Source organism: Bos taurus, unplaced genomic scaffold (assembly GCF_002263795.3).
Source record: "Bos taurus isolate L1 Dominette 01449 registration number 42190680 breed Hereford unplaced genomic scaffold, ARS-UCD2.0 Leftover_ScbfJmS_1072, whole genome shotgun sequence".
In the NCBI taxonomy this organism is placed as follows: domain Eukaryota; kingdom Metazoa; phylum Chordata; class Mammalia; order Artiodactyla; family Bovidae; genus Bos; species Bos taurus.
In genome coordinates, this window is record NW_020190183.1 from 16,447 (window position 1) to 43,236 (window position 26,790).

Consider the following 26,790-nt stretch of genomic DNA (forward strand, 5'->3'; position numbering starts at 1 on the left):
AGAATTTGAGACTCGTTAACCAAATTGAGGATGATTTCCCACAAGCTTGAAGAATGTACAAAGAGAAATGGGGGGATTGAAGCATAAAGCATTGACCAGTTTAAAGTGGTTTTGCCTCCTTAAAACAGGTTGTTGATTAACCAAACCTTGAGTTATTTTTAGAGGCAGGACTATGCATGTGCCAAAAAGGAGCCTCCATTTCCAGGATGACTGCAGAACCAAGAGGGTTCAGTCTGTGGAACTCTCAGAGTAGCAATGTTGCCAGGGGAGAAATGTATGAAGTCCTTCAATACGGAAAATCTGGCTTCTAGCAGCGTGAATAGCGCACATGAATTAATTTAAGACTAGCCAATTAGGTTCCAAGTTTGCAGTTCCCCTAAACCCTTTCATTTTACCTCAAACTCTGGATTGAGGAGACAGATTTGAGAGCCCTACTTCTTGCCTTCTTGCTACTCCACCTTGGATTAAAGTTTGTCTCTCAAAAGCCCATTCCATAGTTTGGCTTCTATGTGCATCAGGCAGTGAGCCCTTGCTGGGGAACACTAGTGACTGATAGGCCTGGAATTAGATTCCTCTCTGAATTCCTCTAGATCCGACGCTGTTATATTCCTCTTGCCCTAAAGCAGAGCTTGTGTTCCTTAACACTCAAATGTATCCTGGGATAAAAGTAAGGACTCTGGATATATTCCAATACACTTCTTTAGGCAGAAAGCCTTGAAGGCTACATCAATAAATGACAGGAATAACGAAGATAAAGAGATGATAGGGACAGTAAGATCGTCTCTCTGTGCAATGTCCGATAACCTCAATCAGAATAGCACAAAACCATCTTGGATGGCTTTTTTCCTTTAGAAGTGTACTCATATCTCAGATATGGTGACTTGGGTTCTAGATCACTGCCGTAAAGTGAAAATGGCCTTAGAGTACATCATTAGGAATTTGGGGGATTCCCAGTGCTATAAAAGTTGTTAATCCTATTGTACACTTACTAGAAGATGTCTAAAAAATGCACATAGCTTAATTTACAAATGTGTTATAATAGTAACAAAGATAACTAATCAGAGCACCATAAGAAATAAAATAAGGAAAGAGTTTAAAATATTTAAAGAATTAACAATATGTGGAAAAAGGATCCCAAGTGAATACATGATGTTGGGAAAACCATGCCATAGACAGGTTCAAAGCATGGTTACCATAAACTTTCAGTTTGTAACGAAACACAGTATTTGTGAAGCATGATTACATGCAGTAGAATGTTTGAAAAGTATGCCTGTCAATCAATTAAAACAAGTCATGAGTAGAGACTGACTCTGGCTTTTGAAAAGGATGGAGCAGCATTTTTCTCTGGGAGCACACCCCATTCTGCCCCCTGCCTTCTGTGTTATTTTCCCCATCTCAGGTCAAGTCTGGGACATGAAACTGTAAGGTTTGTATTAGGGACACTCCTCAAGAGGTTGCTGGCATGTGGTGTTCTCCAGGAATCTTTTAATCCAAGAGCTAGACAAAATTTGGGCCCCCATAAGTGGGGCAATCCCAAAGAAAGGCAAATGCCAAAGAATGCTCAAACTACCGCACAATTGCACTTATCTCACATGCTAGTATAGTAATGCTCAAAATTCTCCAAGCCAGGCTTTAGCAATATGTGAACCGTGAACTTCCTGATGTTCAAGCTGGTTTTAGAAAAGGCAGAGGAACCAGAGATCAAATTGCCAACATCTGCTGGATCATGGAAAAAGCAAGAGCGTTCCAGAAAAACATCTATTTCTGCTTTATTGACTATGCCAAAGCCTTTGACTGTGTGGATCACAATAAACTGTGGAAAATTCTGAAAGAGATGGGAATACCAGAACACCTGATCTGCCTCTTGAGAAATTTGTATGCAGGTCAGGAAGCAACAGTTAGAACTGGACATGGAACAGCAGACTGGTTCCAAATAGGAAAAGGAGTTCGGCAAGGCTTTATATTGTCACCCTGTTTATTTAACTTCTATGCAGAGTACATCATGAGAAACGCTGGACTGGAAGAAACACAAGCTGGAATCAAGATTGCCAGGAGAAATATCAATAACCTCAGATATGCAGATGACACCACCCTTAAGGCAGAGAGTGAAGAGGAACTAAAAAGCCTCTTGATGAAAGTGAAAGTGGAGACTGAAAAAGTTGGCTTAAAGCTCAACATTCAGAAAATGAAGATCATGGCCTCTGGTCCCATCACTTCATGGGAAATAGATGGGGAAACAGTGGAAACAGTGTCAGACTTTATTTTTCTGGGCTCCAAAATCACTGCAGATGGTGACTGCAGCCATGAAATTAAAGGACGCTTACTCCTTGGAAGGAAAGTTATGACCAACCTAGATAGCATATTCAAAAGCAGAGACATTACTTTGCCAACAAAGGTCTGTCTAGTCAAGGCTATGGTTTTTCCTGTGGTCATGGATGGATGTGAGAGTTGGACTGTGAAGGAGGCTGAGTGCCGAAAAATTGATGCTTTTGAACTGTAGTGCTGGAGAAGACTCTTGACTCAGAGTCCCTTGGACTGCAAGGAGATCCAACCAGTCCATTCTGAAGGAGATCAGCCCTGGGATTTCTTTGGAAGGAATGATGCTAAAGCTGAAACTCTAGTACTTTGGCCACCTCATGTGAAGAGTTGACTCATTGGAAAAGACTCTGATGCTGGGAGGGATTGGGGGCAAGAGGAGAAGGGGACGACACAGGATGAGATGGCTGGATGACATCACTGACTCGATGGACGTGAGTCTCAGTGAACTCTGGGAGTTGGAGATGGACAGGGAGGGCAGAAAATAACACAATATTGTAAATATATTATCCTTCCATTAAAAATAAATAAATTTGTTTTAAAAAAGACATATTGAAGAAAAGAGGAGCAAAAAAAAAAAAATTAACTTTGAATTGGGATCTTGGATGGGACCACAGGGACGTCAACCTGCCTGCAACAGCTTCCATTCTTAGGAGACCGTGTTTGGGAAGATGAGATCATCTTCACTTCCTCCTATGGGGACACAGGGTGATTGGCTTTTACTATCAGACAGGTATCAGTTCAGGAGAAAGAGGAGGTTCTCTGCCAGGAGCTCAGTTGAGGAATCTGAGTGAAGACTCAGAGCATGCATCCCAACCCTTGGATTTCAGCCCAGGAAATCTCAGGGATGGGCTGTGAGGTTGAACATCTGCTTTACTGTTTTATACCAAGTCTAGGGGAGGGGAAATGTCTAGTCTGAAGGTGCAACCACCAATCAGCAAGTGGAGAATAGTGCCCAGCATTTTAAGGATCCAAGGTAAGGACCATGAATGATGATCCCAGTGAACTCAGGGTAGAAAAGACCCTACTGAGCTCTCAGCACTGGGTATCCCCTGGGAGGGAGGTGGACTGAGGCATCCCTTCACTTGCTTCTGGATCATGTGGAGGTCTGAAGTGTCTGCATCAGAGTAGCAGAGAGAAGGGTGCCCAGGCTCCACTAGGACTTGATGTGATAATACTGAAGATGAGCTGAGAGGACCCCACTGCCAGCCCCTGCTGTCACCTCAGTAAGTCCAAAGCAGGGCTGAGAGGACGCAGAGGAAAAGTAAGCCTCTGTTCTTCTTCTGGGATTCTCAGGGGACAGGCTGACCCAGAAAACAGGAGCCTTGTGAGTTCCTAGAGCAGTGTCCTCAAGGAAACCTGCAGAGGCGGCCTTTGATGAAGCCAAGGTAGAATCTCCCTGTTTTAAGGTGCTCATGTCACCTCATTCTCCATCCTCCAGGTGCCCCAGTCTCCTGTCTATTGGCCCAGACCCCTGCCTGCAGTCCCTGACCACAGCCATCATGCCTCGTGGACAGAAGACTAAGCACTGTGCTCATGAGAAATGTCACCAGGACCGGGCTGAGACTCAGGGTCTTCATGATCATGCTACCACATCTGGGGAAGAAGAAACCACCTCCTCCTCCCCTCCTGATTCAGAGAGTGCTCCCTCAAGCTCGTCTGCTGCTGGCACCCTGAAGGGTCGTCAGGGAGCCCAAGGCACCACCAGTGCTGCTGCAGGTGCTATATGCAAAAGATCTGGTGGTGGTGGCGCAGCACGCTCGAGATCTGGTGTAGGTGCCGAGGGCCAAGTTCAGGGAGGTGAAAATTCCTCCCAGGCCTCAGCTGCTGCTGAGAGCTCTCACACAGATCTTCTGACCAGGGAGGCAGAGAGTTTGCTGTGGTACATGCTGTTTAAGTATATGATGAGGGAGCTCATTAAGAGGTCAGAAATGCTGAAGGTTATCCACAGAAGTTACAGGGAGCAATTCCCTGAGATCCCCAGCAGGGACTCTGAGTGCATGGAGCTGGAGTTTGGCCTGGTGCTGAAGGAAGTCAGGCCCAACAGTCACTGCTATACCCTGGTGAGCAACCTAGACCTCAGCGACAGTGGGTCTATGAGAGGTGACTGGGGGCTGCCGAAGAATGGTCTTCTGATGCCTCTGCTGGGTGTCACCTACCTGAATGGTCATCGCGCCTCTGAGGAGGAGATCTGGAAGTTCCTGAATATGTTGAGCATCTATGATGGAAGAAGACACTTCATCTTTGGAGACACCAGGAAGCTCATCACATAAGATCTGGTGCAGGAAGTGTACCTGGAGTACCGCCAGGTGCCCAGCAGCGATCCCCCTCGCTATGAGTTCCTGTGGGGTCCTAACACGCTCACACAAAACAGCAAGACAAAAGTCCTGCAGCTTTTGATCAAGGTCAATGATTCAGCCCCAGACACCTTACAGCCACGTTATGAGGACTCTTGGAGACAGGAGGTAGAGAGCTCCGGAGCCAGGGCTGCAGACGGGACCGACCCTTCTGCCTCAGCCAGCGCTGGCCCTTCTGCCTTGGCCAGATCTGGCACTTCTGCTGCAGCCAGGGCTGACATGTCTGCCAGGACCAGGCCTGGCCCTTCTGCCTCAGCCAGTACTGGCACTTCTCCTGCAGCCAGGGCTGGCACTTTGGCCTTGGCCAGTGCTGACATGTCTGCCAGGGCCAGGCCTGGCTCTTCTGCCTTGGCCAGACCTGGCACATCTGTTGCAGACAGGGCAGGCACTTTGGCCTCAGCCACTGCTGATATTTCTGCCAGGGCCACGCCCAGCCCTTGTGCCTCAGCCAGTGCTAGCCCTTCGGCCTTGGCCAGTCTTGGCATTTCTGCTGCAGCCAGGGCTGGCACGTTGGCCTTGCCCAGTGCAGACATGTCTGCCAGGGCCAGGCCTGGCCCTTCTGCCTCAGCCAGTGCTGGCCCTTCTGCCTTGGCCAGTCTTGGCACTTCTGTTCCACCCAGGGCTGGTACTTCGGGCTCGGCCAGTGCTGACATGTCTGCCTGGGCCAGTGCTGGCCCTTCTGCCTTGGCCAGACCTGGCACTTGTGCTCCAGCCAGGGCTGACATGTCTGCCAGGGCCAAGCCTGGCCCTTCTGCCTCAGCCAGTACTGGCACTTCTGCTGCAGCCAGGGCTGACATGTCTGCCTGGGCCAGTGCTGGCCCTTCTGCCTTGGCCAGACCTGGCACTTCTGTTCCACCCAGGGCTGGTACTTCGGCCTCGGCCAGGTCCAGGCCCGGCCTTTCTGCCTTGGCTACTGCTGGACCTTCTACCTTGGCCAGTCCTGGCTCTTCTGATGCAGTCAGGGCTGGCACTTTGGCCTTGGCCAGTGCTGACATGTCTGCCAGGGCCAGGCCTGGCTCTTCTGCCTCAGCCAGTGCTGGCCCTTCGGGCTTGGCCAGTCCTGGCACCTCTCCTACAGCCAGGGCTGACATGTCTGCCAGAGCCTGGCCTGGCCCTTCTGCCTCAGCCAGTGCTGGCCCCTCTACCTTGGCCGGACCTGACACTTCTTTCCAGCCAGGGCTGGCACTTCGACCTCGGCCAGGGTTGACATGTCTGCCAGGGCCAGGCCCGGCCCTTCTGCCTCGGCCAGTGCTGAACCCTCTGCCTTGGCCAGACCTGGCACTTCTGCTTCAGCCAGGGCTGACATGTCTGCCAGGGCGAGGACTGACCCCTCTGCCTCAGCCAGTACTGGCACTTCTCCTGCAGCCAGGGCTGACACTTCGGCCTTGCCCAAGGCTGACATGTCTGCCAGGGACAGGCCCTGCCCTTCTGCCTGAGCCAGTGCTGGCCCCTCTACCTTGGCCAGACCTGGCACTTCTGCTCCAGCCAGGGCTGACATGTCTGCCAGGGCCAGGCCTGGCCCTTTTGCCAGTGCCTGGCCTGTGCCTGATACTCTGGCCTTGGCCAGACCTGGCACTTCTGCTCCAGTCAGAGCTGACATTTCTGCCAGGGCCAGGCCTGGCCCTTCTGCCTCGGCCAGTGCTGACCCTTCTGCCTTGGCCAGTGCTGACCCTTCTGCCTTGGCCAGACCTGGCACATCTGTTGCAGACAGGGCAGGCACTTTGGCCTCAGCCACTGCTGATATTTCTGCCAGGGCCACGCCCAGCCCTTGTGCCTCAGCCAGTGCTAGCCCTTCGGCCTTGGCCAGTCTTGGCATTTCTGCTGCAGCCAGGGCTGGCACGTTGGCCTTGGCCAGTGCTGACATGTCTGCCAGGGCCAGGCCTGGCCCTTCTGCCTCAGCCAGTGCTGGCCCTTCAGCCTTGGCCAGTCTTGGCACTTCTGCTGCAAAAAACGCTGGCACTTTGGCCTTGGCCAGTGCTTACATATCTGCCAGGGCCAGGCCTGGCCCTTCTGCCTCAGCCAGTGCTGGCCCTTCGGCCTTGGCCAGTCCTGGCATTTGTACTGCAGCCAGGGCTGGCACTTTGGCCTTGGCCAGACCCGGCACTTCTTTCCAGCCATGGCTGGAACCTAACCTCGGCCAGGGCTGACATGTCTGCCAGGGCCAGGCCCGGCCCTTCTGCCTCAGCCAGTGCTGGCCCTTCTGCCTTGGCCAGACCTGGCACTTTTTCTGCAGGCAGGGCTGACCCTTCTGTCTTAGCCAGTGTCGGCCCTTCTGCCTCGGTCAGTGCTGACCCTTCTGCTTTGACCGGTGCTGACCCTTCGTCCTTGGCCAGTCCTGGCATTTCTGCTGCAGCCAGGGCTGGCACTTTGGCCTTGGCCAGTGCTGACATGTCTGCCAGGCCCAGGCCTGGCCCTTCGGCTAAGCCAGTGCTGGCCCTTCTGCCTTGGTTAGTCCTGGCACTTCTCCCACAGCCAGTGCTGACATGTCTGCCAGGGCCAGGCCTGGCCATTCTGCCTGGGCCAGTGCTGGCCCTTCTGCCTTGGCCAGACCTGGCACTTCTGCTGCAGACAGGGCTGGCCCTTCTGTCTCAGCCAGTGCTGACCCTTCTGCCTTGGCCAGAACTGGAACTTCTGCTCCTACGAGCACTGACATATCTGCCAGGGCCAGGCCTGGCCCTTCTGCCTCAGCCAGTGCTGGCCCTTCTGCCTTGGCCAGAACTGGCACTTCTGATGCAGCCAGGGCTGGCATTTCGGACTTGGCCAGTGCTGACCCTTCTGCCTTGGCCAGACCTGGCACTTCTGCTGCAGACAGGGCTGGCACTTTGGCCTCATCCAGTGCTGGCCCTTCTGCCTTGGCCAGGCCTGGCCCTTCTGCTGCAGCCAGGGCTGGCACATTGGCCTCATCCAGTGCTGGCCCTTCTGCCTTGGCCAGGCCTGGCCCTTCTGCCTCGGCCAGTTCTGGCCCTTCTGGCTTGGCCAGACCTGGCACTTCTGCTGCAGCCAGGGCTGGCATTTCGGCCTGAGCCAGGGCTGACATGTCTGCCAGGGTCAGTGATGGTCCTTCTGCCTTGGCCAATGCTAACCCTTCGGCCTTGCCCAGACCTGGCACTTCTGCTCCAGCCAGGGCTGACATGGCTGCCAGGGCCAGGCCTGGCCCTTCTGCCTCAGCCAGTACTGGCACTTCTCCTGCAGCCAGGGCTGGCCCTTTGGCCTTGGCCAGGGCTTACATGTCTGCCAGGGCCAGGCCTGGCTCTTCTGCCTTGGCCAGATCTGGCACTTCTGTTCCACCCAGGGCTGGTACTTCGGGCTCGGCCAGTGCTGACATGTCTGCCTGGGCCAGTGCTGGCCCTTCTGCCTTGGCCAGACCTGGCACTTGTGCTCCAGCCAGGGCTGACATGTCTGCCAGGGCCAAGCCTGGCCCTTCTGCCTCAGCCAGTACTGGCACTTCTGCTGCAGCCAGGGCTGACATGTCTGCCTGGGCCAGTGCTGGCCCTTCTGCCTTGGCCAGACCTGGCACTTCTGTTCCACCCAGGGCTGGTACTTCGGCCTCGGCCAGGGCCAGGCCCGGCCCTTCTGCCTTGGCTACTGCTGGACCTTCTACCTTGGCCAGTCCTGGCTCTTCTGATGCAGTCAGGGCTGGCACTTTGGCCTTGGCCAGTGCTGACATGTCTGCCAGGGCCAGGCCTGGCTCTTCTGCCTCAGCCAGTGCTGGCCCTTCGGGCTTGGCCAGTCCTGGCACCTCTCCTACAGCCAGGGCTGACATGTCTGCCAGAGCCAGGCCTGGCCCTTCTGCCTCAGCCAGTGCTGGCCCCTCTACCTTGGCCGGACCTGACACTTCTTTCCAGCCAGGGCTGGCACTTCGACCTCGGCCAGGGTTGACATGTCTGGCCAGGGCCAGGCCCGGCCCTTTCTGCCTCGGCCAGTGCTGAACCCTCTGCCTTGGGCCAGACCTTGGCACTTCTTGCTTCAGCCAGGGCTGACATGTCTGCCAGGGCGAGGACTGACCCCTCTGCCTCAGCCAGTCACTGGCACTTCTCCTGCAGCCAGGGCTGGACTTGGCCTTGCCCAGTGCTGACATGCTCTGGCCAGGGCCTCAGGCCTGGCACTTTCTGCCTCAGCCAGCTGCCCTTTTGCCAGTGCCTGGCTCTCTGCCTTGGCCAGCTGGCACTGCACTCTGCAGTGCTGACATTTCTGCCAGGGCCAGGCCTGGCCCTTCTGCCTCGCCAGTGCTGGCCCTTCTGCTTGGCCAGTCTGGCACTTCTGCTGCAAAAAGGCTGGCACTTTCGCCTTGGCCAGTGCTGACATATCTGCCAGGGCCAGGCCTGGCCCTTCTGCCTCAGCCAGTGCTGGCCCTTCGGCCTTGGCCAGTCTTGGCATTTCTGCTGCAGCCAGGGCTGGCACTTTGGCCTTGGCCAGTGCTGACATGTCTGCCATGGCCAGGCCTGGCTCTTTTGCTTCAGCCAGTGCTGGCCCTTTGGGCTTGGCCAGTCTTGGCACTTCTGCTGCAACCAAGGCTGGCACTTTGGCCTTGGCCAGTGCTGACATATCTGCCAGGGCCTGGCCTGGTCCTTCGTCCTTGGCCAGTCCTGGCATTTCTGCTGCAGCCAGGGCTGGCACTTTGGCCTTGGCCAGTGCTGACATGTCTGCCAGGCCCAGGCCTGGCCCTTCGGCTAAGCCAGTGCTGGCCCTTCTGCCTTGGCTAGTCCTGACACTTCTCCCACAGCCAGTGCTGACATGTCTGCCAGGGCCAGGCCTGGCCCTTCTGCCTGGGCCAGACCTGGCACTTCTGCTGCAGACAGGGCTGGCCCTTCTGTCTCAGCCAGTGCTGACCCTTCTGCCTTGGCCAGAACTGGAACTTCTGCTCCGACGAGCACTGACATATCTGCCAGGGCCAGGCCTGGCCCTTCTGCCTCAGCCAGTGCTGACCCTTCTGCCTTGGCCAGAACTGGAACTTCTGCTCCGACGAGCACTGACATATCTGCCAGGGCCAGGCCTGGCCCTTCTGCCTCAGCCAGTGCTGGCCCTTCTGCCTTGGCCAGAACTGGCACTTCTGATGCAGCCAGGGCTGGCATTTCGGACTTGGCCAGTGCTGACCCTTCTGCCTTGGCCAGACCTGCCACATCTGTTGCAGACAGGGCAGGCACTTTGGCCTCAGCCACTGCTGATATTTTCTGCCAGGGCCACGCCCAGCCCTTGTGCCTCAGCCAGTGCTGGCCCTTCGGCCTTGGCCAGTCTTGGCATTTCTGCTGCAGCCAGGGCTGGCACTTTGGCCTTGGCCAGTGCTGACATGTCTGCCATGGCCAGGCCTGGCTCTTCTGCCTCAGCCAGTGCTGGCCCTTTGGCCTTGGCCAGTCTTGGCACTTGTGCTGCAACCAAGGCTGGCACTTTGGCCTTGGCCAGTGCTGACATATCTGCCAGGGCCAGGCCTGGCCCTTCGTCCTTGGCCAGTCCTGGCATTTCTGCTGCAGCCAGGGCTGGCACGTTGGCCTTGGCCAGTGCTGACATGTCTGCCAGGCCCAGGCCTGGCCCTTCGGCTAAGCCAGTGCTGGCCCTTCTGCCTTGGCTAGTCCTGGCACTTCTCCTGCAGCCAGTGCTGACATGTCTGCCAGGGCCAGGCCTGGCCCTTCTGCCTGGGCCAGTGCTGGCCCTTCTGCCTTGGCCAGACCTGGCCCTTCTGCTGCAGACAGGGCTGGCCCTTCTGTCTCAGCCAGTGCTGACCCTTCTGCCTTGGCCAGAACTGGAACTTCTGCTCCGACGAGCACTGACATATCTGCCAGGGCCAGGCCTGGCCCTTCTGCCTCAGCCAGTGCTGGCCCTTCTGCCTCAGCCAGTGCTGGCCCTTTGGCCTTGGCCAGGCTTGGCACTTCTGCTGCAACCAAGGCTGGCACTTTGGCCTTGGCCAGTGCTGACATATCTGCCAGGGCCAGGCCTGGCCCTTCTGCCTTGGCCAGACCTGGCCCTTCTGCTGCAGACAGGGCTGGCCCTTCTGTCTCATCCAGTGCTGGCCCTTCTGCCTTGGCCAGACCTGGCACTTCTGCTGCAGCCAGGGCTGGCACATTGGCCTCATCCAGTGCTGGCCCTTCTGCCTTGGCCAGGCCTGGCCCTTCTGCCTCGGCCAGTTCTGGCCCTTCTGGCTTGGCCAGACCTGGCACTTCTGCTGCAGCCAGGGCTGGCATTTCGGCCTGAGCCAGGGCTGACATGTCTGCCAGGGTCAGTGATGGTCCTTCTGCCTCGGCCAATGCCAACCCTTCTGCCTTGGCCAGACCTGGCACTTCTGCTCCAGCCAGGGCTGACATGGCTGCTAGGTCCAGGCCTAGCCCTTCTGCCTCAGCCAGTACTGGCACTTCTCCTGCAGCCAGGGCTGGCCCTTTGGCCTTGGCCAGTGCTGACATGTCTGCCAGGGCCAGGCCTGGCTCTTCTGCCTTGGCCAGATCTGGCACTTCTGCTGCAGCCAGGGCTGACATGTCTGCCTGGGCCAGTGCTGGCCCTTCTGCCTTGGCCAGACCTGGCACTTCTGTTCCACCCAGGGCTGGTACTTCGGCCTCGGCCAGGGCCAGGCCCGGCCCTTCTGCCTTGGCTACTGCTGGACCTTCTACCTTGGCCAGTCCTGGCTCTTCTGATGCAGTCAAGGCTGGCACTTTGGCCTTGGCCAGTGCTGACATGTCTGCCAGGGCCAGGCCTGGCTCTTCTGCCTCAGCCAGTGCTGGCCCTTCGGGCTTGGCCAGTCCTGGCACCTCTCCTACAGCCAGGGCTGACATGTCTGCCAGAGCCAGGCCTGGCCCTTCTGCCTCAGCCAGTGCTGGCCCCTCTACCTTGGCCGGACCTGACACTTCTTTCCAGCCAGGGCTGGCACTTCGACCTCGGCCAGGGTTGACATGTCTGCCAGGGCCAGGCCCGGCCCTTCTGCCTCGGCCAGTGCTGAACCCTCTGCCTTGGCCAGACCTGGCACTTCTGCTTCAGCCAGGGCTGACATGTCTGCCAGGGCGAGGACTGACCCCTCTGCCTCAGCCAGTACTGGCACTTCTCCTGCAGCCAGGGCTGACACTTCGGCCTTGCCCAAGGCTGACATGTCTGCCAGGGACAGGCCCTGCCCTTCTGCCTGAGCCAGTGCTGGCCCCTCTACCTTGGCCAGACCTGGCACTTCTGCTCCAGCCAGGGCTGACATGTCTGCCAGGGCCAGGCCTGGCCCTTTTGCCAGTGCCTGGCCTGTGCCTGGTCCTCTGGCCTTGGCCAGACCTGGCACTTCTGCTCCAGTCAGAGCTGACATTTCTGCCAGGGCCAGGCCTGGCCCTTCTGCCTCGGCCAGTGCTGACCCTTCTGCCTTGGCCAGTGCTGACCCTTCTGCCTTGGCCAGACCTGGCACATCTGTTGCAGACAGGGCAGGCACTTTGGCCTCAGCCACTGCTGATATTTCTGCCAGGGCCACGCCCAGCCCTTGTGCCTCAGCCAGTGCTAGCCCTTCGGCCTTGGCCAGTCTTGGCATTTCTGCTGCAGCCAGGGCTGGCACGTTGGCCTTGGCCAGTGCTGACATGTCTGCCAGGCCCAGGCCTGGCCCTTCGGCTAAGCCAGTGCTGGCCCTTCTGCCTTGGCTAGTCCTGGCACTTCTCCTGCAGCCAGTGCTGACATGTCTGCCAGGGCCAGGCCTGGCCCTTCTGCCTGGGCCAGTGCTGGCCCTTCTGCCTTGGCCAGACCTGGCCCTTCTGCTGCAGACAGGGCTGGCCCTTCTGTCTCAGCCAGTGCTGACCCTTCTGCCTTGGCCAGAACTGGAACTTCTGCTCCGACGAGCACTGACATATCTGCCAGGGCCAGGCCTGGCCCTTCTGCCTCAGCCAGTGCTGGCCCTTCGGCCTTGGCCAGTCTTGGCATTTCTGCTGCAGCCAGGGCTGGCACTTTGGCCTTGGCCAGTGCTGACATGTCTGCCATGGCCAGGCCTGGCTCTTTTGCTTCAGCCAGTGCTGGCCCTTTGGGCTTGGCCAGTCTTGGCACTTCTGCTGCAACCAAGGCTGGCACTTTGGCCTTGGCCAGTGCTGACATATCTGCCAGGGCCTGGCCTGGTCCTTCGTCCTTGGCCAGTCCTGGCATTTCTGCTGCAGCCAGGGCTGGCACTTTGGCCTTGGCCAGTGCTGACATGTCTACCAGGCCCAGGCCTGGCCCTTCGGCTAAGCCAGTGCTGGCCCTTCTGCCTTGGCTAGTCCTGACACTTCTCCCACAGCCAGTGCTGACATGTCTGCCAGGGCCAGGCCTGGCCCTTCTGCCTGGGCCAGACCTGGCACTTCTGCTGCAGACAGGGCTGGCCCTTCTGTCTCAGCCAGTGCTGACCCTTCTGCCTTGGCCAGAACTGGAACTTCTGCTCCGACGAGCACTGACATATCTGCCAGGGCCAGGCCTGGCCCTTCTGCCTCAGCCAGTGCTGACCCTTCTGCCTTGGCCAGAACTGGAACTTCTGCTCCGACGAGCACTGACATATCTGCCAGGGCCAGGCCTGGCCCTTCTGCCTCAGCCAGTGCTGGCCCTTCTGCCTTGGCCAGAACTGGCACTTCTGATGCAGCCAGGGCTGGCATTTCGGACTTGGCCAGTGCTGACCCTTCTGCCTTGGCCAGACCTGCCACATCTGTTGCAGACAGGGCAGGCACTTTGGCCTCAGCCACTGCTGATATTTCTGCCAGGGCCACGCCCAGCCCTTGTGCCTCAGCCAGTGCTGGCCCTTCGGCCTTGGCCAGTCTTGGCATTTCTGCTGCAGCCAGGGCTGGCACTTTGGCCTTGGCCAGTGCTGACATGTCTGCCATGGCCAGGCCTGGCTCTTCTGCCTCAGCCAGTGCTGGCCCTTTGGCCTTGGCCAGTCTTGGCACTTGTGCTGCAACCAAGGCTGGCACTTTGGCCTTGGCCAGTGCTGACATATCTGCCAGGGCCAGGCCTGGCCCTTCGTCCTTGGCCAGTCCTGGCATTTCTGCTGCAGCCAGGGCTGGCACGTTGGCCTTGGCCAGTGCTGACATGTCTGCCAGGCCCAGGCCTGGCCCTTCGGCTAAGCCAGTGCTGGCCCTTCTGCCTTGGCTAGTCCTGGCACTTCTCCTGCAGCCAGTGCTGACATGTCTGCCAGGGCCAGGCCTGGCCCTTCTGCCTGGGCCAGTGCTGGCCCTTCTGCCTTGGCCAGACCTGGCCCTTCTGCTGCAGACAGGGCTGGCCCTTCTGTCTCAGCCAGTGCTGACCCTTCTGCCTTGGCCAGAACTGGAACTTCTGCTCCGACGAGCACTGACATATCTGCCAGGGCCAGGCCTGGCCCTTCTGCCTCAGCCAGTGCTGGCCCTTCGGCCTTGGCCAGTCTTGGCATTTCTGCTGCAGCCAGGGCTGGCACTTTGGCCTTGGCCAGTGCTGACATGTCTGCCATGGCCAGGCCTGGCTCTTCTGCCTCAGCCAGTGCTGGCCCTTTGGCCTTGGCCAGTCTTGGCACTTGTGCTGCAACCAAGGCTGGCACTTTGGCCTTGGCCAGTGCTGACATATCTGCCAGGGCCAGGCCTGGCCCTTCGTCCTTGGCCAGTCCTGGCATTTCTGCTGCAGCCAGGGCTGGCACGTTGGCCTTGGCCAGTGCTGACATGTCTGCCAGGCCCAGGCCTGGCCCTTCGGCTAAGCCAGTGCTGGCCCTTCTGCCTTGGCTAGTCCTGGCACTTCTCCTGCAGCCAGTGCTGACATGTCTGCCAGGGCCAGGCCTGGCCCTTCTGCCTGGGCCAGTGCTGGCCCTTCTGCCTTGGCCAGACCTGGCCCTTCTGCTGCAGACAGGGCTGGCCCTTCTGTCTCAGCCAGTGCTGACCCTTCTGCCTTGGCCAGAACTGGAACTTCTGCTCCGACGAGCACTGACATATCTGCCAGGGCCAGGCCTGGCTCTTCTGCCTTGGCCAGATCTGGCACTTCTGTTCCACCCAGGGCTGGTACTTCGGGCTCGGCCAGTGCTGACATGTCTGCCTGGGCCAGTGCTGGCCCTTCTGCCTTGGCCAGACCTGGCACTTGTGCTCCAGCCAGGGCTGACATGTCTGCCAGGGCGAGGACTGACCCCTCTGCCTCAGCCAGTACTGGCACTTCTGCTGCAGCCAGGGCTGACATGTCTGCCTGGACCAGTGCTGGCCCTTCTGCCTTGGCCAGACCTGGCACTTCTGTTCCACCCAGGGCTGGTACTTCGGCCTCGGCCAGGGCCAGGCCCGGCCCTTCTGCCTTGGCTACTGCTGGACCTTCTACCTTGGCCAGTCCTGGCTCTTCTGATGCAGTCAGGGCTGGCACTTTGGCCTTGGCCAGTGCTGACATGTCTGCCAGGGCCAGGCCTGGCTCTTCTGCCTCAGCCAGTGCTGGCCCTTCGGGCTTGGCCAGTCCTGGCACCTCTCCTACAGCCAGGGCTGACATGTCTGCCAGAGCCAGGCCTGGCCCTTCTGCCTCAGCCAGTGCTGGCCCCTCTACCTTGGCCGGACCTGACACTTCTTTCCAGCCAGGGCTGGCACTTCGACCTCGGCCAGGGTTGACATGTCTGCCAGGGCCAGGCCCGGCCCTTCTGCCTCGGCCAGTGCTGAACCCTCTGCCTTGGCCAGACCTGCCACATCTGTTGCAGACAGGGCAGGCACTTTGGCCTCAGCCACTGCTGATATTTCTGCCAGGGCCACGCCCAGCCCTTGTGCCTCAGCCAGTGCTAGCCCTTCGGCCTTGGCCAGTCTTGGCATTTCTGCTGCAGCCAGGGCTGGCACGTTGGCCTTGGCCAGTGCTGACATGTCTGCCAGGGCCAGGCCTGGCCCTTCGGCTAAGCCAGTGCTGGCCCTTCTGCCTTGGCTAGTCCTGGCACTTCTCCTGCAGCCAGTGCTGACATGTCTGCCAGGGCCAGGCCTGGCCCTTCTGCCTGGGCCAGTGCTGGCCCTTCTGCCTTGGCCAGACCTGGCCCTTCTGCTGCAGACAGGGCTGGCCCTTCTGCCTCAGCCAGTGCTGGCCCTTCGGGCTTGGCCAGTCCTGGCACCTCTCCTACAGCCAGGGCTGACATGTCTGCCAGAGCCAGGCCTGGCCCTTCTGCCTCAGCCAGTGCTGGCCCCTCTACCTTGGCCGGACCTGACACTTCTTTCCAGCCAGGGCTGGCACTTCGACCTCGGCCAGGGTTGACATGTCTGCCAGGGCCAGGCCCGGCCCTTCTGCCTCGGCCAGTGCTGAACCCTCTGCCTTGGCCAGACCTGGCACTTCTGCTTCAGCCAGGGCTGACATGTCTGCCAGGGCGAGGACTGACCCCTCTGCCTCAGCCAGTACTGGCACTTCTCCTGCAGCCAGGGCTGACACTTCGGCCTTGCCCAAGGCTGACATGTCTGCCAGGGACAGGCCCTGCCCTTCTGCCTGAGCCAGTGCTGGCCCCTCTACCTTGGCCAGACCTGGCACTTCTGCTCCAGCCAGGGCTGACATGTCTGCCAGGGCCAGGCCTGGCCCTTTTGCCAGTGCCTGGCCTGTGCCTGGTCCTCTGGCCTTGGCCAGACCTGGCACTTCTGCTCCAGTCAGAGCTGACATTTCTGCCAGGGCCAGGCCTGGCCCTTCTGCCTCGGCCAGTGCTGACCCTTCTGCCTTGGCCAGTGCTGACCCTTCTGCCTTGGCCAGACCTGGCATATCTGTTGCAGACAGGGCAGGCACTTTGGCCTCAGCCACTGCTGATATTTCTGCCAGGGCCACGCCCAGCCCTTGTGCCTCAGCCAGTGCTAGCCCTTCGGCCTTGGCCAGTCTTGGCATTTCTGCTGCAGCCAGGGCTGGCACGTTGGCCTTGGCCAGTGCTGACATGTCTGCCAGGCCCAGGCCTGGCCCTTCGGCTAAGCCAGTGCTGGCCCTTCTGCCTTGGCTAGTCCTGGCACTTCTCCTGCAGCCAGTGCTGACATGTCTGCCAGGGCCAGGCCTGGCCCTTCTGCCTGGGCCAGTGCTGGCCCTTCTGCCTTGGCCAGACCTGGCCCTTCTGCTGCAGACAGGGCTGGCCCTTCTGTCTCAGCCAGTGCTGACCCTTCTGCCTTGGCCAGAACTGGAACTTCTGCTCCGACGAGCACTGACATATCTGCCAGGGCCAGGCCTGGCCCTTCTGCCTCAGCCAGTGCTGGCCCTTCGGCCTTGGCCAGTCTTGGCATTTCTGCTGCAGCCAGGGCTGGCACTTTGGCCTTGGCCAGTGCTGACATGTCTGCCATGGCCAGGCCTGGCTCTTTTGCTTCAGCCAGTGCTGGCCCTTTGGGCTTGGCCAGTCTTGGCACTTCTGCTGCAACCAAGGCTGGCACTTTGGCCTTGGCCAGTGCTGACATATCTGCCAGGGCCTGGCCTGGTCCTTCGTCCTTGGCCAGTCCTGGCATTTCTGCTGCAGCCAGGGCTGGCACTTTGGCCTTGGCCAGTGCTGACACGTCTACCAGGCCCAGGCCTGGCCCTTCGGCTAAGCCAGTGCTGGCCCTTCTGCCTTGGCTAGTCCTGACACTTCTCCCACAGCCAGTGCTGACATGTCTGCCAGGGCCAGGCCTGGCCCTTCTGCCTGGGCCAGACCTGGCACTTCTGCTGCAGACAGGGCTGGCCCTTCTGTCTCAGCCAGTGCTGACCCTTCTGCCTTGGCCAGAACTGGAACTTCTGCTCCGACGAGCACTGACATATCTGCCAGGGCCAGGCCTGGCCCTTCTGCCTCAGCCAGTGCTGACCCTTCTGCCTTGGCCAGAACTGGAACTTCTGCTCCGACGAGCACTGACATATCTGCCAGGGCCAGGCCTGGCCCTTCTGCCTCAGCCAGTGCTGGCCCTTCTGCCTTGGCCAGAACTGGCACTTCTGATGCAGCCAGGGCTGGCATTTCGGACTTGGCCAGTGCTGACCCTTCTGCCTTGGCCAGACCTGCCACATCTGTTGCAGACAGGGCAGGCACTTTGGCCTCAGCCACTGCTGATATTTCTGCCAGGGCCACGCCCAGCCCTTGTGCCTCAGCCAGTGCTGGCCCTTCGGCCTTGGCCAGTCTTGGCATTTCTGCTGCAGCCAGGGCTGGCACTTTGGCCTTGGCCAGTGCTGACATGTCTGCCATGGCCAGGCCTGGCTCTTCTGCCTCAGCCAGTGCTGGCCCTTTGGCCTTGGCCAGTCTTGGCACTTGTGCTGCAACCAAGGCTGGCACTTTGGCCTTGGCCAGTGCTGACATATCTGCCAGGGCCAGGCCTGGCCCTTCGTCCTTGGCCAGTCCTGGCATTTCTGCTGCAGCCAGGGCTGGCACGTTGGCCTTGGCCAGTGCTGACATGTCTGCCAGGCCCAGGCCTGGCCCTTCGGCTAAGCCAGTGCTGGCCCTTCTGCCTTGGCTAGTCCTGGCACTTCTCCTGCAGCCAGTGCTGACATGTCTGCCAGGGCCAGGCCTGGCCCTTCTGCCTGGGCCAGTGCTGGCCCTTCTGCCTTGGCCAGACCTGGCCCTTCTGCTGCAGACAGGGCTGGCCCTTCTGTCTCAGCCAGTGCTGACCCTTCTGCCTTGGCCAGAACTGGAACTTCTGCTCCGACGAGCACTGACATATCTGCCAGGGCCAGGCCTGGCCCTTCTGCCTCAGCCAGTGCTGGCCCTTCGGCCTTGGCCAGTCTTGGCATTTCTGCTGCAGCCAGGGCTGGCACTTTGGCCTTGGCCAGTGCTGACATGTCTGCCATGGCCAGGCCTGGCTCTTTTGCTTCAGCCAGTGCTGGCCCTTTGGGCTTGGCCAGTCTTGGCACTTCTGCTGCAACCAAGGCTGGCACTTTGGCCTTGGCCAGTGCTGACATATCTGCCAGGGCCTGGCCTGGTCCTTCGTCCTTGGCCAGTCCTGGCATTTCTGCTGCAGCCAGGGCTGGCACTTTGGCCTTGGCCAGTGCTGACACGTCTACCAGGCCCAGGCTTGGCCCTTCGGCTAAGCCAGTGCTGGCCCTTCTGCCTTGGCTAGTCCTGACACTTCTCCCACAGCCAGTGCTGACATGTCTGCCAGGGCCAGGCCTGGCCCTTCTGCCTGGGCCAGACCTGGCACTTCTGCTGCAGACAGGGCTGGCCCTTCTGTCTCAGCCAGTGCTGACCCTTCTGCCTTGGCCAGAACTGGAACTTCTGCTCCGACGAGCACTGACATATCTGCCAGGGCCAGGCCTGGCCCTTCTGCCTCAGCCAGTGCTGACCCTTCTGCCTTGGCCAGAACTGGAACTTCTGCTCCGACGAGCACTGACATATCTGCCAGGGCCAGGCCTGGCCCTTCTGCCTCAGCCAGTGCTGGCCCTTCTGCCTTGGCCAGAACTGGCACTTCTGATGCAGCCAGGGCTGGCATTTCGGACTTGGCCAGTGCTGACCCTTCTGCCTTGGCCAGACCTGCCACATCTGTTGCAGACAGGGCAGGCACTTTGGCCTCAGCCACTGCTGATATTTCTGCCAGGGCCACGCCCAGCCCTTGTGCCTCAGCCAGTGCTGGCCCTTCGGCCTTGGCCAGTCTTGGCATTTCTGCTGCAGCCAGGGCTGGCACTTTGGCCTTGGCCAGTGCTGACATGTCTGCCATGGCCAGGCCTGGCTCTTCTGCCTCAGCCAGTGCTGGCCCTTTGGCCTTGGCCAGTCTTGGCACTTGTGCTGCAACCAAGGCTGGCACTTTGGCCTTGGCCAGTGCTGACATATCTGCCAGGGCCAGGCCTGGCCCTTCGTCCTTGGCCAGTCCTGGCATTTCTGCTGCAGCCAGGGCTGGCACGTTGGCCTTGGCCAGTGCTGACATGTCTGCCAGGCCCAGGCCTGGCCCTTCGGCTAAGCCAGTGCTGGCCCTTCTGCCTTGGCTAGTCCTGGCACTTCTCCTGCAGCCAGTGCTGACATGTCTGCCAGGGCCAGGCCTGGCCCTTCTGCCTGGGCCAGTGCTGGCCCTTCTGCCTTGGCCAGACCTGGCCCTTCTGCTGCAGACAGGGCTGGCCCTTCTGTCTCAGCCAGTGCTGACCCTTCTGCCTTGGCCAGAACTGGAACTTCTGCTCCGACGAGCACTGACATATCTGCCAGGGCCAGGCCTGGCTCTTCTGCCTTGGCCAGATCTGGCACTTCTGTTCCACCCAGGGCTGGTACTTCGGGCTCGGCCAGTGCTGACATGTCTGCCTGGGCCAGTGCTGGCCCTTCTGCCTTGGCCAGACCTGGCACTTGTGCTCCAGCCAGGGCTGACATGTCTGCCAGGGCCAAGCCTGGCCCTTCTGCCTCAGCCAGTACTGGCACTTCTGCTGCAGCCAGGGCTGACATGTCTGCCTGGGCCAGTGCTGGCCCTTCTGCCTTGGCCAGACCTGGCACTTCTGTTCCACCCAGGGCTGGTACTTCGGCCTCGGCCAGGGCCAGGCCCGGCCCTTCTGCCTTGGCTACTGCTGGACCTTCTACCTTGGCCAGTCCTGGCTCTTCTGATGCAGTCAGGGCTGGCACTTTGGCCTTGGCCAGTGCTGACATGTCTGCCAGGGCCAGGCCTGGCTCTTCTGCCTCAGCCAGTGCTGGCCCTTCGGGCTTGGCCAGTCCTGTCACCTCTCCTACAGCCAGGGCTGACATGTCTGCCAGAGCCAGGCCTGGCCCTTCTGCCTCAGCCAGTGCTGGCCCCTCTACCTTGGCCGGACCTGACACTTCTTTCCAGCCAGGGCTGGCACTTCGACCTCGGCCAGGGTTGACATGTCTGCCAGGGCCAGGCCCGGCCCTTCTGCCTCGGCCAGTGCTGAACCCTCTGCCTTGGCCAGACCTGCCACATCTGTTGCAGACAGGGCAGGCACTTTGGCCTCAGCCACTGCTGATATTTCTGCCAGGGCCACGCCCAGCCCTTGTGCCTCAGCCAGTGCTAGCCCTTCGGCCTTGGCCAGTCTTGGCATTTCTGCTGCAGCCAGGGCTGGCACGTTGGCCTTGGCCAGTGCTGACATGTCTGCCAGGCCCAGGCCTGGCCCTTCGGCTAAGCCAGTGCTGGCCCTTCTGCCTTGGCTAGTCCTGGCACTTCTCCTGCAGCCAGTGCTGACATGTCTGCCAGGGCCAGGCCTGGCCCTTCTGCCTGGGCCAGTGCTGGCCCTTCTGCCTTGGCCAGACCTGGCCCTTCTGCTGCAGACAGGGCTGGCCCTTCTGTCTCAGCCAGTGCTGACCCTTCTGCCTTGGCCAGAACTGGAACTTCTGCTCCGACGAGCACTGACATATCTGCCAGGGCCAGGCCTGGCCCTTCTGCCTCAGCCAGTGCTGGCCCTTCGGCCTTGGCCAGTCTTGGCATTTCTGCTGCAGCCAGGGCTGGCACTTTGGCCTTGGCCAGTGCTGACATGTCTGCCATGGCCAGGCCTGGCTCTTTTGCTTCAGCCAGTGCTGGCCCTTTGGGCTTGGCCAGTCTTGGCACTTCTGCTGCAACCAAGGCTGGCACTTTGGCCTTGGCCAGTGCTGACATATCTGCCAGGGCCTGGCCTGGTCCTTCGTCCTTGGCCAGTCCTGGCATTTCTGCTGCAGCCAGGGCTGGCACTTTGGCCTTGGCCAGTGCTGACATGTCTACCAGGCCCAGGCCTGGCCCTTCGGCTAAGCCAGTGCTGGCCCTTCTGCCTTGGCTAGTCCTGACACTTCTCCCACAGCCAGTGCTGACATGTCTGCCAGGGCCAGGCCTGGCCCTTCTGCCTGGGCCAGACCTGGCACTTCTGCTGCAGACAGGGCTGGCCCTTCTGTCTCAGCCAGTGCTGACCCTTCTGCCTTGGCCAGAACTGGAACTTCTGCTCCGACGAGCACTGACATATCTGCCAGGGCCAGGCCTGGCCCTTCTGCCTCAGCCAGTGCTGACCCTTCTGCCTTGGCCAGAACTGGAACTTCTGCTCCGACGAGCACTGACATATCTGCCAGGGCCAGGCCTGGCCCTTCTGCCTCAGCCAGTGCTGGCCCTTCTGCCTTGGCCAGAACTGGCACTTCTGATGCAGCCAGGGCTGGCATTTCGGACTTGGCCAGTGCTGACCCTTCTGCCTTGGCCAGACCTGCCACATCTGTTGCAGACAGGGCAGGCACTTTGGCCTCAGCCACTGCTGATATTTCTGCCAGGGCCACGCCCAGCCCTTGTGCCTCAGCCAGTGCTGGCCCTTCGGCCTTGGCCAGTCTTGGCATTTCTGCTGCAGCCAGGGCTGGCACTTTGGCCTTGGCCAGTGCTGACATGTCTGCCATGGCCAGGCCTGGCTCTTCTGCCTCAGCCAGTGCTGGCCCTTTGGCCTTGGCCAGTCTTGGCACTTGTGCTGCAACCAAGGCTGGCACTTTGGCCTTGGCCAGTGCTGACATATCTGCCAGGGCCAGGCCTGGCCCTTCGTCCTTGGCCAGTCCTGGCATTTCTGCTGCAGCCAGGGCTGGCACGTTGGCCTTGGCCAGTGCTGACATGTCTGCCAGGCCCAGGCCTGGCCCTTCGGCTAAGCCAGTGCTGGCCCTTCTGCCTTGGCTAGTCCTGGCACTTCTCCTGCAGCCAGTGCTGACATGTCTGCCAGGGCCAGGCCTGGCCCTTCTGCCTGGGCCAGTGCTGGCCCTTCTGCCTTGGCCAGACCTGGCCCTTCTGCTGCAGACAGGGCTGGCCCTTCTGTCTCAGCCAGTGCTGACCCTTCTGCCTTGGCCAGAACTGGAACTTCTGCTCCGACGAGCACTGACATATCTGCCAGGGCCAGGCCTGGCCCTTCTGCCTCAGCCAGTGCTGGCCCTTCGGCCTTGGCCAGTCTTGGCATTTCTGCTGCAGCCAGGGCTGGCACTTTGGCCTTGGCCAGTGCTGACATGTCTGCCATGGCCAGGCCTGGCTCTTCTGCCTCAGCCAGTGCTGGCCCTTTGGCCTTGGCCAGTCTTGGCACTTGTGCTGCAACCAAGGCTGGCACTTTGGCCTTGGCCAGTGCTGACATATCTGCCAGGGCCAGGCCTGGCCCTTCGTCTTTGGCCAGTCCTGGCATTTCTGCTGCAGCCAGGGCTGGCACGTTGGCCTTGGCCAGTGCTGACATGTCTGCCAGGCCCAGGCCTGGCCCTTCGGCTAAGCCAGTGCTGGCCCTTCTGCCTTGGCTAGTCCTGGCACTTCTCCTGCAGCCAGTGCTGACATGTCTGCCAGGGCCAGGCCTGGCCCTTCTGCCTGGGCCAGTGCTGGCCCTTCTGCCTTGGCCAGACCTGGCCCTTCTGCTGCAGACAGGGCTGGCCCTTCTGTCTCAGCCAGTGCTGACCCTTCTGCCTTGGCCAGAACTGGAACTTCTGCTCCGACGAGCACTGACATATCTGCCAGGGCCAGGCCTGGCTCTTCTGGCTTGGCCAGATCTGGCACTTCTGTTCCACCCAGGGCTGGTACTTCGGGCTCGGCCAGTGCTGACATGTCTGCCTGGGCCAGTGCTGGCCCTTCTGCCTTGGCCAGACCTGGCACTTGTGCTCCAGCCAGGGCTGACATGTCTGCCAGGGCCAAGCCTGGCCCTTCTGCCTCAGCCAGTACTGGCACTTCTGCTGCAGCCAGGGCTGACATGTCTGCCTGGGCCAGTGCTGGCCCTTCTGCCTTGGCCAGACCTGGCACTTCTGTTCCACCCAGGGCTGGTACTTCGGCCTCGGCCAGGGCCAGGCCCGGCCCTTCTGCCTTGGCTACTGCTGGACCTTCTACCTTGGCCAGTCCTGGCTCTTCTGATGCAGTCAGGGCTGGCACTTTGGCCTTGGCCAGTGCTGACATGTCTGCCAGGGCCAGGCCTGGCTCTTCTGCCTCAGCCAGTGCTGGCCCTTCGGGCTTGGCCAGTCCTGGCACCTCTCCTACAGCCAGGGCTGACATGTCTGCCAGAGCCAGGCCTGGCCCTTCTGCCTCAGCCAGTGCTGGCCCCTCTACCTTGGCCGGACCTGACACTTCTTTCCAGCCAGGGCTGGCACTTCGACCTCGGCCAGGGTTGACATGTCTGCCAGGGCCAGGCCCGGCCCTTCTGCCTCGGCCAGTGCTGAACCCTCTGCCTTGGCCAGACCTGCCACATCTGTTGCAGACAGGGCAGGCACTTTGGCCTCAGCCACTGCTGATATTTCTGCCAGGGCCACGCCCAGCCCTTGTGCCTCAGCCAGTGCTAGCCCTTCGGCCTTGGCCAGTCTTGGCATTTCTGCTGCAGCCAGGGCTGGCACGTTGGCCTTGGCCAGTGCTGACATGTCTGCCAGGGCCAGGCCTGGCCCTTCGGCTAAGCCAGTGCTGGCCCTTCTGCCTTGGCTAGTCCTGGCACTTCTCCTGCAGCCAGTGCTGACATGTCTGCCAGGGCCAGGCCTGGCCCTTCTGCCTGGGCCAGTGCTGGCCCTTCTGCCTTGGCCAGACCTGGCCCTTCTGCTGCAGACAGGGCTGGCCCTTCTGTCTCAGCCAGTGCTGACCCTTCTGCCTTGGCCAGAACTGGAACTTCTGCTCCGACGAGCACTGACATATCTGCCAGGGCCAGGCCTGGCCCTTCTGCCTCAGCCAGTGCTGGCCCTTCGGCCTTGGCCAGTCTTGGCATTTCTGCTGCAGCCAGGGCTGGCACTTTGGCCTTGGCCAGTGCTGACATGTCTGCCATGGCCAGGCCTGGCTCTTTTGCTTCAGCCAGTGCTGGCCCTTTGGGCTTGGCCAGTCTTGGCACTTCTGCTGCAACCAAGGCTGGCACTTTGGCCTTGGCCAGTGCTGACATATCTGCCAGGGCCTGGCCTGGTCCTTCGTCCTTGGCCAGTCCTGGCATTTCTGCTGCAGCCAGGGCTGGCACTTTGGCCTTGGCCAGTGCTGACATGTCTGCCAGGCCCAGGCCTGGCCCTTCGGCTAAGCCAGTGCTGGCCCTTCTGCCTTGGCTAGTCCTGACACTTCTCCCACAGCCAGTGCTGACATGTCTGCCAGGGCCAGGCCTGGCCCTTCTGCCTGGGCCAGACCTGGCACTTCTGCTGCAGACAGGGCTGGCCCTTCTGTCTCAGCCAGTGCTGACCCTTCTGCCTTGGCCAGAACTGGAACTTCTGCTCCGACGAGCACTGACATATCTGCCAGGGCCAGGCCTGGCCCTTCTGCCTCAGCCAGTGCTGACCCTTCTGCCTTGGCCAGAACTGGAACTTCTGCTCCGACGAGCACTGACATATCTGCCAGGGCCAGGCCTGGCCCTTCTGCCTCAGCCAGTGCTGGCCCTTCTGCCTTGGCCAGAACTGGCACTTCTGATGCAGCCAGGGCTGGCATTTCGGACTTGGCCAGTGCTGACCCTTCTGCCTTGGCCAGACCTGCCACATCTGTTGCAGACAGGGCAGGCACTTTGGCCTCAGCCACTGCTGATATTTCTGCCAGGGCCACGCCCAGCCCTTGTGCCTCAGCCAGTGCTGGCCCTTCGGCCTTGGCCAGTCTTGGCATTTCTGCTGCAGCCAGGGCTGGCACTTTGGCCTTGGCCAGTGCTGACATGTCTGCCATGGCCAGGCCTGGCTCTTCTGCCTCAGCCAGTGCTGGCCCTTTGGCCTTGGCCAGTCTTGGCACTTGTGCTGCAACCAAGGCTGGCACTTTGGCCTTGGCCAGTGCTGACATATCTGCCAGGGCCAGGCCTGGCCCTTCGTCCTTGGCCAGTCCTGGCATTTCTGCTGCAGCCAGGGCTGGCACGTTGGCCTTGGCCAGTGCTGACATGTCTGCCAGGCCCAGGCCTGGCCCTTCGGCTAAGCCAGTGCTGGCCCTTCTGCCTTGGCTAGTCCTGGCACTTCTCCTGCAGCCAGTGCTGACATGTCTGCCAGGGCCAGGCCTGGCCCTTCTGCCTGGGCCAGTGCTGGCCCTTCTGCCTTGGCCAGACCTGGCCCTTCTGCTGCAGACAGGGCTGGCCCTTCTGTCTCAGCCAGTGCTGACCCTTCTGCCTTGGCCAGAACTGGAACTTCTGCTCCGACGAGCACTGACATATCTGCCAGGGCCAGGCCTGGCCCTTCTGCCTCAGCCAGTGCTGGCCCTTCTGCCTCAGCCAGTGCTGGCCCTTTGGCCTTGGCCAGTCTTGGCACTTCTGCTGCAACCAAGGCTGGCACTTTGGCCTTGGCCAGTGCTGACATATCTGCCAGGGCCAGGCCTGGCCCTTCTGCCTTGGCCAGACCTGGCCCTTCTGCTGCAGACAGGGCTGGCCCTTCTGTCTCAGCCAGTGCTGACCCTTCTGCCTTGGCCAGAACTGGAACTTCTGTTCCGACGAGCACTGACATATCTGCCAGGGCCAGGCCTGGCCCTTCTGCCTCAGCCAGTGCTGGCCCTTCTGCCTTGGCCAGACTAGGCCCTTCTGCTGCAGCCAGGGCTGGCACTTTGGCCTCATCCAGTGCTGGCCCTTCTGCCTTGGCCAGACCTGGCACTTCTGCTGCAGCCAGAGCTGGCACATTGGCCTCATCCAGTGCTGGCCCTTCTGCCTTGGCCAGGCCTGGCCCTTCTGCCTCGGCCAGTTCTGGCCCTTCTGGCTTGGCCAGACCTGGCACTTCTGCTGCAGCCAGGGCTGGCATTTCGGCCTGAGCCAGGGCTGACATGTCTGCCAGGGTCAGTGATGGTCCTTCTGCCTCGGCCAATGCCAACCCTTCTGCCTTGGCCAGACCTGGCACTTCTGCTCCAGCCAGGGCTGACATGGCTGCTAGGTCCAGGCCTAGCCCTTCTGCCTCAGCCAGTACTGGCACTTCTCCTGCAGCCAGGGCTGGCCCTTTGGCCTTGGCCAGTGCTGACATGTCTGCCAGGGCCAGGCCTGGCTCTTCTGCCTTGGCCAGATCTGGCACTTCTGCTGCAGCCAGGGCTGACATGTCTGCCTGGGCCAGTGCTGGCCCTTCTGCCTTGGCCAGACCTGGCACTTCTGTTCCACCCAGGGCTGGTACTTCGGCCTCGGCCAGGGCCAGGCCCGGCCTTTCTGCCTTGGCTACTGCTGGACCTTCTACCTTGGCCAGTCCTGGCTCTTCTGATGCAGTCAAGGCTGGCACTTTGGCCTTGGCCAGTGCTGACATGTCTGCCAGGGCCAGGTCTGGCTCTTCTGCCTCAGCCAGTGCTGGCCCTTCGGGCTTGGCCAGTCCTGGCACCTCTCCTACAGCCAGGGCTGACATGTCTGCCAGAGCCAGGCCTGGCCCTTCTGCCTCAGCCAGTGCTGGCCCCTCTACCTTGGCCGGACCTGACACTTCTTTCCAGCCAGGGCTGGCACTTCGACCTCGGCCAGGGTTGACATGTCTGCCAGGGCCAGGCCCGGCCCTTCTGCCTCG

General features: G+C 60.4%; 1 protein-coding gene across 1 annotated transcript in view; it reads left to right on the plus strand.

Moving 5' to 3' along the window:
• The first annotated feature begins 3,328 nt into the window (after positions 1–3,328).
• LOC112445393 (melanoma-associated antigen B4-like) overlaps positions 3,329–26,790 on the plus strand; it is a 52,736-nt gene continuing 29,274 nt past the window's right edge. The window contains 3 exon segments of the mRNA XM_059884366.1: positions 3,329–4,809; positions 5,530–5,557; positions 6,839–7,001. Coding sequence (XP_059740349.1) covers positions 3,732–4,809; positions 5,530–5,557; positions 6,839–7,001 — 1,269 coding nt within the window. The 5' untranslated portion in view covers positions 3,329–3,731.